The sequence below is a fragment of the Chelon labrosus genome (assembly GCF_963514085.1).
Source record: "Chelon labrosus genome assembly, chromosome: 9".
Lineage (NCBI taxonomy): Eukaryota > Metazoa > Chordata > Actinopteri > Mugiliformes > Mugilidae > Chelon > Chelon labrosus.
Window position 1 is genome coordinate 16,494,911 of NC_140359.1, and position 15,866 is coordinate 16,510,776.

Sequence of the window (15,866 nt, forward strand, 5' to 3'; positions counted from 1 at the left end):
TTATCCACACAATGACGGCTATTTCAAAAAGCTGCGACAAACATTTATAGAAACATAACATGCTTTTATCATATAAAAGTTTACATCACCAAAATACCCAGCATCTTTTTTTCTTTCAAAAGCAAAAACTCTATTTACATGTAGGCTTTATCTATTTCTGTCTATATGAACAAAAAAGGTTAAGACTTGAGAAGACATGTTGTATTCTTGGGCCACATGTTTGAGTGCATGTTTTATATGTTAAATATAAATACATTTCTAACTGACGAGAATCAGGGAAACAATTGTTTCTGCTAAGAAACTATTTGAAAAGTATCAGCGTTCAGTCCATATCTTAACAGTCAATGTTGGTCAACTCAACATGTTTATAAGGCCCCGCTGCTTCAGAGACGTTTCAAGGACCTCTCTTAATCTTCCAAATCTACACCAACAAAATAGTCTATTCTTAATATAAATAGAAACTAAATTCAGAATTCACATGGCTTGCTTGAGTTTCTTCTTTTTGGGCTTGACCATCTGTGGTAGTTGGATTTTGAAGGCAGTCCTAAAGAAAGAAACATTTGACATTAATGGAGATGAAATGAAGATTAGATAATCACATGGTACAGGTGTCGGATGTACTACCAATAAAAAATAGCTTTTGCTTCAAGGTGTGGTATAAATCTTTCAACAACCAAAAAAAAAAAACACTCACTCGCATGTTGTACAAATGGGGCTGAAGTTGCAGAATACTGCAAAAAAAGACAAAAAATGAGTCACCAAATAAAACATAGTAGCTTTGCTTATGCATTTACTTCCTCTAACTGGAACTCACTTGAGAGACAAACCGAGCACACATAACCAATTTCAATTAGGTTACGGTGGCAGAAACACGCGGCTCTGTAGTCCACGTGTGCAGGCGGTGGCAGCACCAGCTGAGAGCGCTGGTCGGAGTCGGGCAGGAACACCCACTGTTTGATAAAACGCCACCATCGACACAAAAAACAACCGTCTTTATGTTGAAAGAAGACAAACAATATCCTCTGGAATGTGTCGAACTGTGTTGCGCTCTCACCAAAAGATACTGTGCCAGGGCTGCTTTCTGTGGTATCTTCAGGTACAATCCTCCAGTTATATCACAAGCCTAAAAAAGAAAACAAACATCACACTCCTGGCTTACACTAATGATATTAATATGCTCAACTACCACACAGCATGGATGGTAATATTTCTTCACCATGCTCTATTTAATATCCATACATCAGTAGTTTGATATTCTGTGGTTTCTGTAAAATTGCAATTGCAAAAACCTACCTGCTGAAGGAGACCTGACTCTGAGTCCAACACACAAGCATCTATCAGGATGCTCTGTTTTAAAATAAAAAAAACAAGGTGTTTTTTTTTGTTTTTTGTTTTTTAAATGAAACAATTGCACTCTGAAGTAAGATTTATAAATTTACCTGCTTTTGGGCAGCAAAAATCACATTCATGAAATTCATATACTGACGGGCGCAGTCCTCAGCTGCTTTTATCACCTATCCAGAAAAACAGAGGCTGTGTTAACAACATGCCAGGATAAGAGAACGAACATACTTGTGGAGTTAGATTGTTCTTACCAATATTCTCGATTTAATGTCCTGTCCAACTGAAAGAGAAATAACGTACATTATAGAGTGCTAAAAACTGAATTAATCAAAGGATAACATTAAATGCTTACCTTCCAGATCTTTTGAGACCCTGTTAATATCTGGATTTTAAAGGTTTAAGAAAAACTTGGAAAACATCTCAGCCACAATCATTCATACAAGGAAAAAAGATGAAGATCTGTGTAGCTCGTCATTTAACTCGTATGCTAACTGCAGTCGATCGTAATTTGCTCTTACTTTACGTTAGATTATCTCAATAAAAATCCACAACATGTCATAAAATGATAAAACTGTTAAAGGATACAGCAGAGAGCTTTGGCAAGAGATCCAGCCAACAAAGTATCTGTGGAATTTCCCTTCACTTCAGCTGGAATCACAAATGACACAAATGAGTCAACAACATTTGGCAGCTTTGCTAAATACCTGAGAATAAAGTAAATATAATCCATGCATAGCAAAGATAGCAACGTGTACATGTACTCACTGTTTGACATAACGTTCTTGATCTCTTCCACGATAAGGTTATTAGCCACTGCCAGGAGTTCGTACTTTCCATCCCCGCTGGACGATGCCTCTTCCCCACCACTGTCCCCGGCTTTCCAGCTTTTACTGGGGTAGAGGAAGTAACTGAAATAAAGAAAGTGGAGAGATGTGCATATAAGTAGTGAATTACTCACATTCTAGTACAACCATGCAAAAATTAAGCAAACAATAAAAAAAAAACTGCATTTTACTGTTGTAGTGTACCAAGGTGGAGGTGGATTAAATGATTAGCTGCTAAGAACTGTAGTCCAGGGGCTCCAAACCTAAGGGACAAGCCTCGTTCAAATAACAAAATAGTTTTTAACTTAATTATACATCACCTTTAAGCCACCGACTGTCATTTAAATGAAAATGTAAGACCATCACCTGATTTTATGTTTTTAAATCTTACTTTAAAACTGTCAAATAAATTTCCCAGAGTAACAGTTTCCCTCTGAGCCCCAGTGTTACCTGTCTTGACAGTGGCTGGCGATGACAGCCAGCTTGTTAGTCCTGCTCATGGCCATGTGAGAGTTTCCCACCACCATGACTGCATCCAGACACTTGGACAGGGTGAACTGGGCGGAGACCAGAGGACAGCGTTGTTTAGAATTAATAACATTTCTAAACTGCACAGCCATTAATGGTCTGAATATAATGTCCGCCATATTATTGGTAATACCTCTGGCTCACGCTGAACTTGCTGGCCCCACCATATGGGGTTTACATCCACGACGATGACCAGCAGATTGATTTCATCCTCTGCGGAACATTTGGAAACTTTTCAGCAGAAATACAGCAAATGCCAATCACCCTCCTCCCCTTAAACAAACAGCAGAAGTAAATCATTGTGTTTAGAAGCATACATACCTGATGCCATCACTGCAAGTTATTTTTTTTGAAAGTAAGAGAGTTTTATCTTCTGTTAGCTTTCATCGTTAATGTTAAACTTTATAAGAAATCTACAAATTTGAGAGACTTTTATAGTCCAAACATTCAGACGCCGAAGACGCCTGATTTTGATCGAAATAAAATAAAAAACACACACACAACCACTCTCCTATTGTCACTTCCACATCAGTCGCACTCTGGTCGCACTGAAATATTTGTGCGTCATCGGTGTGCGACAAGCTACGTCTTCCTGCTGCTCTGCTGCCCCCTAGCGTGTGCTCTCATGTAGCGTAGATTCAAACTTCAAACTTCACCAGCACAAGTATAAACCGAAGTATTAAAATGTTTTACGTAAGTATAAGTAACAAAACATCTATATAAAATACTCCATGACGAGTAAACATTGTGTATTTAAAATCTTAGTAAGCATTATTAAGAAAATATACTTTAAGCATATTATGCAGACAAAACCCTATGTGAGTTACTGGACTATAGATTCTAATGTAGAAATGTGGAAGAAGTTAAGCTGATATAGCTGTATGAGGGGAGCTACTTTGACTTCTTTGTAAAGTGGGTAGTTAGTAAATAAGCATGCCTCAAATTTTACAAGCTGATCTAATGTTGTGGTTTAATTGGGGCTGAAATTAACTGCAATTTTTATAATCCAATCTTCTGTCAGTTACTTTTCCTGATTTAGAAATGAATTGGTCGATCTATAGGATGACAGAAAAGATTTTTTTATATATACGCTCATGAGAATTTTCCAATTCCTAGATATAGTTTACAGCGATATAAACCAGAGAAAAGCCATACGTTGTCATATTTTACAAGATGAAAACTGTGTCCATGCTGAATTTCACAATTTGAACAGAGCCCTGCAGCAAGATGCTGCAAAGCCTAACCAGATTATTTACTCTCAAGAAAGGTAAACAGTGTAGTTGTCAGTTTATTCAACTAGAAACCCAAATATTCTTCATAAATCATAAAATCAAAACATTAATCACCATGATCTATGTCTGCAGTATTGTCATGACGAAGATGAACAAGATCAGAGCATGAGTCGATCACCAAACACATCTTGTAGGAACTGTCTTTATTTAATCTTAATCATCTTCATCATCAAGATCAAATATTTTTTTGTCAGGCTTTTTTCCTCTCACATCTAGACAAACACAAAAATCACACAAAAATTCATCTTATATTCCTATATTTGTCTCAGGTATTATTTGGAAATAGATTATAAAAACTTGTGAATGTAAAAAAAAACAAAACATGAAATGTCCCTGAAGCATTTAAGTAGTTTTCATTGTTTAATCACAGAATCCTTGAGTGTGTAACTATTTCTTGGCTTTAGGTTTTGTCTCGGTTTTGAGTGAAACAGTCCTGTATTTCTCAGTCTGGTAAGTGTCTGACTCGATGGCCTCGCTGGAGTCGTTCAGCGTTACATATACATCCCCGTTGACCTCAGTGACCTTATGGATTCTCTGTTTGACACCCTTGGAGCACCAGTAAGTCTTCAGGGGTTTGGCCTTAGGATCTTCCACAGCTTGGTACAGCCCTTCGCCCTCTGCTAATGTGATCTTGTACTTGTGCCACGGACACACGATGCACAGACGTCCATTGAACTCCTAACAGTGGCACAGCATGAAGGTTGTTAGAGAAAAAAGATATAACAGTAAAAGGCTGTAATCATAGCTGTAAACATAATATTTATGAGCTACTTCATACAAAGGAAAGCTTCAACAAGACACATGCAAGTATTCAACTTGTGAATAGCAATTAGTGATATATTTTACTTAACTTATTTCAATATTCAGTAGAAAACTCACCTCAATGTCTCCATATTGTAACGCACCGCCTGAATCTGTCAGTAAGAAACATGTGATAAGACATTGCAAATAACAATAATTATAATTATTTATAAAACAATAAAATATACAATTATAGCTTCATGCATTAGGTCACAACATCACACTTACGGTAGCACCGCATGTCCATTGCATGAAACTGTCCCTCGTGGTACAAGACCAGCACATCTCTGCATCCGTTCACCAGCTTTGTCACACGCCCAGTCTTGATAATGTCATCCTTCTTTCCGATGAAGTGAGAGGTAGATGATGAAGTCTGAGAAGTCTCCTCGCTAGATGACATACTGATCACCTCTCACAGCAGGTTTCTTGGCAGCAGATTGAATATCAGTATATTTTAAAAGTAGTTTTATTTTTGAAAACATAACAGCAAAATAGATATTAACGACAGTAATGAAAAGCATTGTGGTTACCCACTTCTGAGAATCTTCTTCATTAGCGTGCGTCTTTTTTTTAGTCTTTTATAAATACACATCATAAATACTCCCTACAATTAAAGTGCCAGATGTTTTGATGTATTTTACATGTAAAAAAGAGTGTGACAGAGATTAAATGAGAACTTTTATAACTCCATCAGAATCAGTTTCATCCCGCTAATACAATATCTCACTATTGTCCATCTTAGTTACCTCCTGATTTTCTGTCCTCGGTCAGTCATTTCTTCTATAAAACTTGACATAAAATGAAAACAAATTTTAAACAAATAATACTCCTCAATCTCACAACACAGTCAGAAACACATCACGAGTTAATAATGTCCCAAAGTTCCTCTCCTTGTTTGTCTTTTTTTTTTTTTTTTAACCTACCTTTTATGTAGTCCGGTTGCACTTGTGACTCTGAATGCCACCTCTAGGTCCTGCAGCTGGTTGTCATGGCAGTCCTTCTCATGGGACTCCTGTGGTAGTCTCCAAGTGGGAACTGGCTGCTGAAGATGCTAATGAGGCCGCATGTCCTGGGCGGGACTTGAGACTTATCACATGAAAACGACACACACGAGTGTGCTAGTGCTTTATCTATCACAAGCAGGCCTGATAAATATTTTGGACCTGTACCAAATTATAAAATTAACTTTGAAGTTTTTCAGAAAGTCGGCAGGTTTGAGGAAGTGCAAATGTTGTGTGTTACATCCAATGTCGTCCCCAGTGAAACACGGAACGAAGATAACATTGTCTCCTACCCATAATATGTACTTGTATACTGTGCTTATATAAACTTATATAAGAACTTATATACTTATACATTGACTTTATATTGTATATAAAGCTGGTGGGCATTTATCCCTCTTCATACTGTAGCCTATATAAAGACAATGGGCTTACTGTAAAAAAATGTATATTACAATGCAATCAGACCGTCTACTATAGCTAGGTCGTGTTATGAAGTAAAAACAATAACAGTATCTGTGATATAATTTCTAAAGCCAGCACATAAATCATGGTAGTAGTTGTCTCTGCCCTCTATTCTGTAAAGCCAGTGGGGTAAATGTCTTAATGGTTTAGTCTGAGAAGGCTTTTTGTCTTAGTGGGTTTGCTGGTGGGCATTAATCCCTCTGTAGGATAATCTCCATCTCTCTCTCTCTGTCATGTTGAACGGAGCATATTTTACAGGTCGTCCTTTGTGCATTTCATAACATTTACTGTTTTTAATTGGAGGCCGGCCTGAACAGGACCCGTGCTCCAAAACAAAGCGCACTTCCCGGACCGTTTTCGTCGCCATGGAGACCACCCTGTGTACGGAAATAGTGACACTACTCAAGCTAACAACTTTGTGAAAAATTCATGCATTTTGTCGCTGCGGTTTGCTCGTGCAGAATAAACTTCCTGCTAAAGAAAGCCTGGAGTGAGTCTGGTAAGTCTTCTGTCGGTGTTTGCATTTTATAATAATGCTTTTACAGTTGGCCAGTTCACACATAAAACTATTTGCTAACTAAGCACATTATTTATCTAGTGTATTTGACAGTGTATAATTTTGGATATTTTAAAACATTTTCCTTTGTTTTTTGAGTGTGGGTTTGTTCTGACAGTACACATGGACAGGTGTCTACTTCACCTCTTTATGCTCTGCAGCCATAAATACAAGCTGAACTTTTGTTTACATTTTATTTACTGTAGTTCATTAACTGATGCATGGATAACTTATATAAAAAAATTAATAATAACATCCCTTTCTAGCAGTCTATCCTCCAGAATATTGTATGTTTATTTTCTCTTCAGGTGCTCCATTACTTTGCATAGGCACTCTTTTGTTCCATAATCATAATCCCGCACTTACTTCAAAATGAATGAAGCAAAACTTCATTCGTCCTACAAAGTGACTGGGTAGTCAATGTGAAGTGGTTGTAGTGGTTAGAGAAGCAGCTTTGCTACTGAATGGTTATAGGTTCGCATCTCCCCTCCTCATGGCTGAGGTGCCTTGAGCAAGCACCTAACCCCCAGTTTGCTCCCCAGACGCGACACAAGTGGCAGCACACTACTCTGAGTGTAGAATGGATGGGCCAAACGTAGAGAAAGGATTTCCCCATGAGGTGTTAATAAAGGATTATCATTTAAAAAAGCTGGTCATATGTGACCCAGATCACTTCCAAAGGTGGTCTGAGCAATTCTCAATGTGTTTTCAAAGTACCTTTTGGTGCGTTCACGCCTATATTTTGAAATGCCTACTTGTGACTGAATCACCCAGGACACTTGTTAATAGCTGGCATTAACACGTCCTAATATATTTGCAGGATTAACAGTGAGTTTACTGCAGCATTGACTCCGTACACAGATTCACCATACAGAGGAACTATGGCTCAGCTTAAAACAGTGTACTGTACCAATGAACAACACTCACTTTATGTATGCATATGAAGAGGACCTCACTTGTACCATATGTCAGGACAGTTGCAGCTGCTAGTCATTCTACTGTAGAAGCAGTTGCTTGCCAGTGTCTGCTATATTTATCATATTTGCTACTATACAGAAATGTGTGACGACGGCTCTGCGTCGCCCTGGCTCCATCTTGAGCCAGTGTCGGATTTCAGCATCATATCGGTGTCCCATGCTTTGCTTACCAGCAACGGAGCAGTGTAGTAGTAATGACACGGTCTGCACCTATTGGCCACAGTTCTCTAACAGAAAACACTGAGGGAAGGAAAATGGCAAGGACATCTCGGAAAGTGCTGCGGGGCTGCAGCAGTTGTTTTCTGTGGAACTTCAGCCGTCCTCTTTGAATTTTTGATACACATTTGCTTTTTGTGACCAGCTGACGAGGACACTAAAGTGGCATGTCTGTCTCTCCCAGGGCTGGTGGAGAGAAGGATAAAGAGGAAATGGCATTTAGCCTGTATGAGTGTATGACAGCGGTGGGGCTACAGCATCATTATGCCAGGTAAGCACGCTCACTCAAAGAACACCCAAATTCACACTTGCACTTTATTCTCCTAAAAGAATACTTGCTTCCCTCTGTCTCCTATCCTTAAGGTTTACCTCAGTGGGTGTGTGTCATGCAGCCCAGCTTTCAGTGCTGACCATGGAGGACTACCCCCTCCTGGGAATCCGCACTATGGAGGACAGGATTCGACTCTTCCACCTAGTCCAACTGGTCAAAACTCTTGACCTGGAGAACCTTGGATATGATAATGTGACTGAGGATAGTTTCGATTACAATGTTGATAGAGGCGACGGAGACTTTGCTGCAGATAGTAGCTTTAAACATGTCGGCTGTGGAAATCCTAATGAAGATGTAAGTGATGGTGAGCATGAAAATGGAGCTGGTAAAAGTAAAAATGCAACCACTTTTGCCAGACCATCAGGTGTTCGCAGACGGCTTGATTTCAGTAATGAAAGCATTGATCATCATCAGAAGGAATGTTCTTGTCCTGTAGGTACTGTTCATGTCTACGCAAGTTGCAATAGAAATGGAGGTACTATAGTGTGTGGCTGCCAAGGGAGCAACAACCACAAACTGGATGTCCACAGTCATCCATCTGATCGTCATAGGGGAGAAAACATAAAGCCAGACATCACAGGAGGGATTTTCATGTACAGCTCTGACACCCAAAAATCTTCAAAGTATGAATCATTCCACGAACCAATACGCAGCCCTGCAACAAATTCATTCACCAACAAACCGTTTGGACACAAACACAGAGGAGGAATCTCTCGGAAGCAACGCCTCTATACAGAAGTGGATGGGACTTTTGGACACATAGCTAAGCCAACACCTGTTTATGAAGCAAGGAGAACAGCTGGCTACAACTACGGACTACCACTGAGTTCCCCTCTTGCTCCAAACAAAATAAACAAAAAGTGAGTGGCAGCGGTTAATTATTGTCCTGAGTGTTAGCCTCCTAGTAACAAATGACTATCTCAGTCATGAGATACTCAGTAGTATGTTATCTAAATTTACTGAACACAAAAGACATTTAAAAAATAAAGTCTCCAACTCCTTTGAGGAGGCATTTACATGCTCTTTATGACTGTCTCTATAATATGAAGACTGAACATTTTGTATGAGCATTGTTTCTTTTGAACTTGATCATCCTAATTTTAACCATGATTTGTGTCCATCAGGCAAACAGGGGAGCAGAGGATTAGCGTGTGTGTGAGGAAAAGACCTCTGACCCGCTCGGAGAGCAGAGGAGGAGAAGCAGATGTTGTGACAACTCCAGGTGGAGAGTGTGTAATTGTCCATGAAAGCAAAGAAGCCGTGGATCTCACGGAATACATACTACAGGTTGAAGAGATAAAGACAAATCTATCTGAGGGTGGATTTTCATTGAAATGAATACATTGTTGTGCTTGTTTTGTTTATATCATACCACGACCCTTGCTCCTTTGTCCCTACAGCATAGGTTCTACCTTGACCAGGTTTTTGGGGAGGAGAGCTCCAATGAGGAGGTGTATCAGAGAACAGCATATCCTTTGGTGCAACACATGCTCAGTGGGTAGGTTAGCATTAATGTAGAAGTAGTGCCATATATGTTGTCTCCAAATCATGTTTGTTTGTTTTTTTAGAAATGAGTCTCATTTGGGGTTTTTAAGCACAAGATTTTTGCCTGTTTATATCTGTGCACCTTTCCATCTATATTTGCATTGTGTGTGTTAACAGAGGCAAAGCAACCTGCTTTGCATATGGTCAGACTGGCGCGGGGAAGACGTACACAATGCTGGGTTCATCTCCCGGGAGGCCAGGGTTGTATGCTATGGCAGCGAGGGACATTTTTTCTCACCTGTCCACCACAAACGCATACCCGTCCCTGCGAGTGCACGTCAGTTTCTTTGAGATCTACTGTGGTCAACTGTATGACCTGTTGGACCACAGGAAAAGGTCTGTGGTAAAGTTTTATTTGTGTTTTGATAAAAAAAAATTGAGAATCTTCACTGGGAGCTTGTTCCAAAGAAAAGAGATAAATGCCCAGGTAGCAAGCAAAGTATGAAATATATTTGTCAGTACTTGACCAGTGGCATATTTGTGTCACCAACAGCAAAAATTATAGCCATATATATCCAGAATTTTCTAAAATGTGTTTTCTTGATTACAGTTCCATCTTTTCACAACATTTTTTAGTTTTGTTTAAATTTTAGTTATCCTTTTTGTCTATTTTTTCTTTCTTATTCTCTCCCTGCGTCTTCCTTTCTTCTGGAGGTTATTTGCCAGGGAGGATGGACAGAAAGTGGTTCACATTTCAGGGCTGCGTGATGTCAGAGTGGACTCGGTGCGCTCTCTGCTGGAGGTTTGCCCCTTTCTTTAAATATTGCATCGTGCTGTGTTGCCCCAAGCTGGTGGTCTGAGTTTTTAACACAGCTGTAATCAAACTGTGGATGTGGCTGCTGTGGGGGTATTCACCTTAAAGTTTCCTACTGCTATGACTGAATGATAAGTTGCAGGACATACCTTGCGGAACTTACAGATTCTCAAACACTTGAAATATTATCCAGCAAGAAAGAATACCAGGACTTTACTACGTTTGCTGTCGTGACTAGTATTACTGCGATCTATGTGAACATCCTTGGAAATTCTAGTCTCTCTCACCCCTCTCTCCCTTCTCATGGATTCTTTGTTGCTCTCAAAAAAGGTGATTTCACAGGGTACAGAAGAACGCACGCAGGGCACAAGTGGCGTGAATCCACTCTCCTCTCGTTCCCATGCCTTGCTTCAGATTCAACTCAGAGATCCAAACCAGCAGATAGCTGGCAGGTAAGTGACGGCCGATATATTTAATAAATTGTTAAGGTAGTGTCTTAGTTTTACAGTTATTGATAATTATATCACACGAAGCTGATAGTATTGGTGTAAACTGACTGAACTAAGAAGTGTTCTTGCGTGTGCTTGTAGAATTTGGTTTGTGGACCTGGCAGGAAGTGAGAGGGCATCAGATACCAAAGAACCAGACCGGCAGAGTCGAATGGAGGGAGCTGAGATCAACCAGAGTCTTTTGGCTGTGCGCTTTACAGACACATGCTCACACACTCAGAGATCCCATATAATGTCAAATATATATGCACACGTACGTTTTTTCTCACTGCCATTTTGTTTTTATTCTCAGCTTAAAGAATGTATCCGGGCCCTCGATAGAGAACAGTCACACACCCCTTTCAGACAAAGCAAACTTACTCAGGTACAGTGATGAGACAGACACAACTAATGAAACAAGCATGCATAAATTTTACTGCTGATTTTCCTGTTCCTCCACTCTGATCATTAAACGTCTCTGAGTTTTTATACTGAACTGCTTCATTCTCGTTCTAGGTTTTGAAAGACTCGTTTGTTGGTGACTCAATGACATGCATGATTGCCAACATTTCACCTGGTCACACAGCAACCGAACACACTCTTAATACATTGAGATACGCTGATCGGTAAGTGTTTGTGAGTGTGTGAGTTGGTTTAATTAAACATTTATTGAATTCAGTCTCCACCACTCCTGCTGTAAATGACATGACTTAGAGAAATTTCGTTTCAATCTTGCTCCCATTTGGTTGAATCTGTATAAGTGACAATAATCACTGACTATTAATTGAGAAGCCTATGTACTTCTATAGGGTGAAGGAGCTGAGGGGAGAAGGAGGACTAAAAGGACGAAGAAGAGGCAAGACAGTACCCTCCCCAAAGCATAACCAGTCCAAGAGCAGCAGCAGCACTACTAGTGTTGGCACCCGAGGGAAAAGTCCTCCTAAAAAGCCAAAGTTGGGAAGACAAAGTGAGGCATGTTGTCCCACCACACCTACCAGAGAGTCACGAGTGAAAGATGTGATTCTCTGTTCCACACCCAAGAACAACAGATGTGTAGAGGAAGCAAACACGAGGAGCAGAAAAGTGATTGGACTTGAAAATATTACACCAGTTAGAGGTTGCCTGGCAATGGTTGATAAAAGGCATGGGAGTAGGGGAGCAGGTGAAAGAGAAAGCAGAAGAATAAAAAATGAAAGCTATGGAAGTATTGAGATTGACTCTGTTCGTGAGCAAAGTACCAGGGCAGGGCTAGGGCAGGGACGGCCGGTAGATAAGCAGCTTCCTTCATGGTGGATGCTAAAGGAGGGAGCAGCTGATGAGGGTAATTTATCTTTAACTGAAAGAGAATTAAGATTCTACCGCAGTGAAAAAGAGAGTCAGCAACAAAAAGGTGGAAGAGTGGAGGAGGAAAAAAAATGGATAGGACTAAGAAGACAAGTGGAAAGGAGCAAAGTAGAAAATCCAAGAGAAACAGGCTCACAAAAGACTGGTGAACGGGATAAGGAGAGGGAGAGGCATCTAAAGAAGTATCATGAGCAGCTCCAACAGTTTATCACTTCATCAACTTCTTCGTCTGCCCAACTCTTCTCACCTTCTACATGTCCATCTATCACTTCCTCTACTAAGGGCTCTCTTCCTTACTCTGTTTCTCCATCTTCTCTCCGACACCCCTCCCGTCTGTCAGTTTCTCCCCATACGTATCAAGGTTTGGAAGAGGTTTTAGAGGCATACGCAGCAAGGGTTGAGGCCAGAGTTGATGCTAATAGAGGACATTCTCCCGGTGGTGAGATTCACTTACAATCTAAAACCTCTACAGTCCGCAATCACAGTAATGATGAGGATCACCATGGTGGCGTTTCTGAAGGCTTGAGGGTGTCTTGGGAAGGAACAGAGGCAGGATATGGACAAAACAGACACAAAACTGAGAGGAAGAGGTCGGTGGAAACAACAGGTGAAGCAAGCGTGAGGAAGGAAGATATGAAGCCCTCTGATATGGAAGAGGGAAAGAGAAAGTGGGCTTGGGTGGCAACAACGGAGAAGGAAGCATCCAACACGACGACAGGTGCAATCTCAACAAATGTTGAGGAACGATTTTCTTACAGCTGCGGTTCAGAGGACAGACGGGAAGTGGGTGTGGAAGGACTGAATGCCTCGGATGACGCAGCTGATGGAGTGTGGAGTACTGAACAGGGACAAGCAGCTGACAACTACAACAATGATGACAGCAACAACCTCTTTAGCCACCCTCCTTTTGAGTCACCCAGTCAGCGAGCTCCTGCAGAACGACCCCTCTCCCCAGCTTGGGAACATGCCAATGCATTCCTGACCCCAGCAGAGCTTAGCAATGCCTCTCCTGAATCAACGTATTCTAAATACAACACAAACATCCTGCCTGTACCATTGCGAAATACCTCAGAGGTAGGGCCATCAAACAAGCATAGACAAAATCAACCATGGTTTGGAGTGAATGCACAAATTTCACATGCTCAGTCAGCTACATTACCTCTCACTACTACCATTACGCACACTGGATCTAAAACACCTGCTGACCCAGCTTACAGTCAGACACAAAACCAGCCAGACCCCAAAGCCAAAATGTCACCTGATGAAACTTACTCAGATTCTCTTAGCTACATCGTGGACCCTCTCACTGTTTCCCTGCTTCAAGTGGACCAACAGGCTGCCACTGTCTCCTTCCTCCAAGGGGACAACAACTCACTCTGTCTACCTCAGGATCAGAATGGGGAAGATAACAGAAGGATAGTGTACAAAAAACGTCTCCCATGTGTAGAGATGGTGGAGGAAGTAATAGAGAGTGAGGACAAAACATTTTACTTGTCTCATTTGGAGCTACCACAAGCAAAGACCCAACACACAACCACATCTGAAACTGTGACAGATACTAATCAAACTGAGCACAGAGAAGACATCCAAATCAAAATCTGCGGAAAAGGTAAATGGGACATTTGTGTGTGTACACGTCTGTCCTTAAAACTGTTGTTTGAACAACTTTTTATTTTGTACAGGGAGGAACAAGCTCCTTATTCCTGAGGTTATGCTGGAGAACAATCAGAAACTAGAGACAATACCAACTCTTGGCAACAAGGCTTCTACACTCAAACCCTCAACAAGTGCTGCTACGCCAACGTCTTTCATGTCACCTTTGGTCCAGCACTTTGGGAACGCTAGTTCGCCCAGTTTACACAATCCAGTAACAAATGCCACACAAATTGTATATGCACCTAATGGGCACAAATCATCTAGTGTTACAACACCACGGTCAGAAAATGTCTCTGGCCGGTTCAACACTATGCAAAGTCAATGTCACACAGCACATTCAAAACATTCCAGCAACTCACTCCAACTGAACAATCCTGCAGAGTTAAATGGTCAAGGAAGCACAAGCAATCAGCAAATTAGACCCACAGTCCATCTGGTCACAGTGGATGACTTGGAAGAAGCCAAGTAAGTAGCAGGCGTCTCACTGTTTTGTTAATGTAATCACCCAAAATTAGAGATAATGAAAGTCCACAGAAATAGTAGTATCATAAACTAGAGGGTAGTAGTTTGAATAAAATATGTTTATATTTTTTTCTAACCCAATTTATCTTTAGGTGGTGTATTGTTGAGGCCCACTTGGAGCAGCTGAAAGAGATGGAAACTTTATGTCATAAAGAGGGGAAGCTATTGTGTCAGCAACCTGATATGGTCAGAATATATCAAATCTGCATGTAATATCTCAGTTAAATCATCCTGCTTTCCCTTTGTAAATTGTGCATATTAAAGCGATCATACTCTTTTTTATTTTTTTTCAGGCATTTGGAGAATATGTCCACAGACTGGAGGAGATCTTGGAGAGAAAGGCTCAGTGTGTGCGTAGCATGAGAGCTCAGCTGCAGCCATATTTGAAGCCACTCTAACCACCTGCACCCCAGATGAGAAGATGATCCAATCACTTAAATAATATAAATTATTGCCTACATGTTTTTCCATGATCAGAATAATATGCCGAGGAATCTGAATCTGAAGGGAGGATTATGTAACTTTGTATGTTTGTGAATTTTTGCATTATGTTATGTGTGTGTTGTGTGTTTTGTTTACATAATATATTATAAAATTCATACATATTTAATTTTACTGATCATAGTTGGTTAAGTTGATCTGAATATGCATCACATATTACTAGGCAACTTGAATGACTGGTAGCTTCTATTTTTCCATAAAGATCCTACGGAAATAATCATGTCATTTTTAGGCATGCCCTTGATATTAGACTCAATTTGAGGGTTTCCCAAGCTTGAGTCTTACTTTATGTTTAATCCATACTAACACTGACTCTGTTTGTACAAAGACCAGTCAGGCTGTTAGACTTTTGTCTGACAGGGGGCTTTATTAAATATTTGACCCTGGAATTAAAATACACCAAACCAAAGATCCAACTAATATTTTTTGCTAACCTACTCCAAACCTGAGCTCAGAGTCACATCTGTTTTCTTGTGTAGATTTTACTCTTGGAAGTTTTTTTTGTTTTGTTTTTTTTGCAGTATTTGTAAGGTCTTTTTTTTAGCTTACTGTGGAGTAACTGTGTTTTAAAGTTCTAATTAATTAAATTTGCTGAATGATGAAATAATTTGGTCTGTGTTGTGAAATATATATTTCAGGAAGTAAGTTGTGTGATATTGCAAAACAAAATCAATAAACTTTTTTTTTGTTTGTTTTTTAAAAATACTCATATATAGCTATA

The 15,866-nt window shown here is 40.1% G+C and overlaps 3 protein-coding genes across 5 annotated transcripts; 1 reads left to right on the top strand and 2 right to left on the bottom strand.

The window, feature by feature from the left end:
• Positions 1-100: 100 nt before the first annotated feature.
• On the bottom strand, positions 101-3,307 carry gtf2h3 (general transcription factor IIH, polypeptide 3). Its single transcript, XM_084550918.1, has 13 exons — positions 3,018-3,307; positions 2,830-2,909; positions 2,619-2,725; positions 2,110-2,252; positions 1,930-1,992; positions 1,697-1,726; positions 1,596-1,624; positions 1,440-1,514; positions 1,294-1,347; positions 1,055-1,123; positions 815-950; positions 695-731; positions 101-544 (listed from the first exon to the last, which is right to left on the bottom strand). The coding sequence occupies exons 1-13, from the start codon at positions 3,025-3,027 to the stop codon at positions 475-477; spliced, it is 903 nt and encodes a 300-aa protein (XP_084407044.1). The 5' UTR covers positions 3,028-3,307; the 3' UTR covers positions 101-474.
• Positions 3,308-3,966: 659 nt separating this feature from the next.
• LOC311493583 (Rieske domain-containing protein-like) lies at positions 3,967-6,058 on the bottom strand. Of its 3 annotated transcripts, XM_084552314.1 has the most exons (5): positions 5,713-6,051; positions 5,536-5,577; positions 5,018-5,214; positions 4,868-4,902; positions 3,967-4,666 (listed from the first exon to the last, which is right to left on the bottom strand). In XM_084552314.1, the coding sequence occupies exons 3-5, from the start codon at positions 5,187-5,189 to the stop codon at positions 4,376-4,378; spliced, it is 498 nt and encodes a 165-aa protein (XP_084408440.1). In that variant the 5' UTR covers positions 5,190-5,214; positions 5,536-5,577; positions 5,713-6,051; the 3' UTR covers positions 3,967-4,375. The 3 variants fall into 3 exon arrangements, with proteins under 3 accessions (XP_084408440.1, XP_084408442.1, XP_084408441.1); XM_084552316.1 differs by lacking the exon at positions 5,536-5,577 and having other exon boundaries at positions 5,713-6,058; XM_084552315.1 differs by lacking the exon at positions 5,713-6,051 and having other exon boundaries at positions 5,536-5,706.
• A 2,358-nt stretch (positions 6,059-8,416) lies between these two features.
• On the top strand, positions 8,417-15,042 carry LOC311493212 (kinesin-like protein KIF24; the record flags this gene model as incomplete). Its single annotated transcript, XM_084551772.1, has 10 exons — positions 8,417-8,660; positions 8,772-8,958; positions 9,460-9,653; positions 9,931-10,216; positions 10,535-10,622; positions 11,175-11,330; positions 11,436-11,507; positions 11,639-11,748; positions 13,225-13,540; positions 14,938-15,042. 10 exons carry the CDS (start codon positions 8,417-8,419, stop codon positions 15,040-15,042), a joined length of 1,758 nt encoding a protein of 585 aa, XP_084407898.1.
• Positions 15,043-15,866: the final 824 nt, after the last annotated feature.

Coding starts and splice junctions, on each gene's coding strand:
- gtf2h3 (XM_084550918.1), bottom strand. Junction 2,253..2,618: donor GCCAGCCACTGTCAAGACAG/GTAACACTGGGG, acceptor TCTTTATTTCAG/TTACTTCCTCTACCCCAGTA. Junction 1,124..1,293: donor AGTCAGGTCTCCTTCAGCAG/GTAGGTTTTTGC, acceptor TTTCTTTTTTAG/GCTTGTGATATAACTGGAGG.
- LOC311493583 (XM_084552316.1), bottom strand. CDS start 5,189: ATGTCATCTAGCGAGGAGACTTCTCAGACTTCATCATCTACCTCTCAC. Junction 4,903..5,017: donor AATGGACATGCGGTGCTACC/GTAAGTGTGATG, acceptor TCTTACTGACAG/ATTCAGGCGGTGCGTTACAA. Junction 4,667..4,867: donor TACAATATGGAGACATTGAG/GTGAGTTTTCTA, acceptor TGCCACTGTTAG/GAGTTCAATGGACGTCTGTG.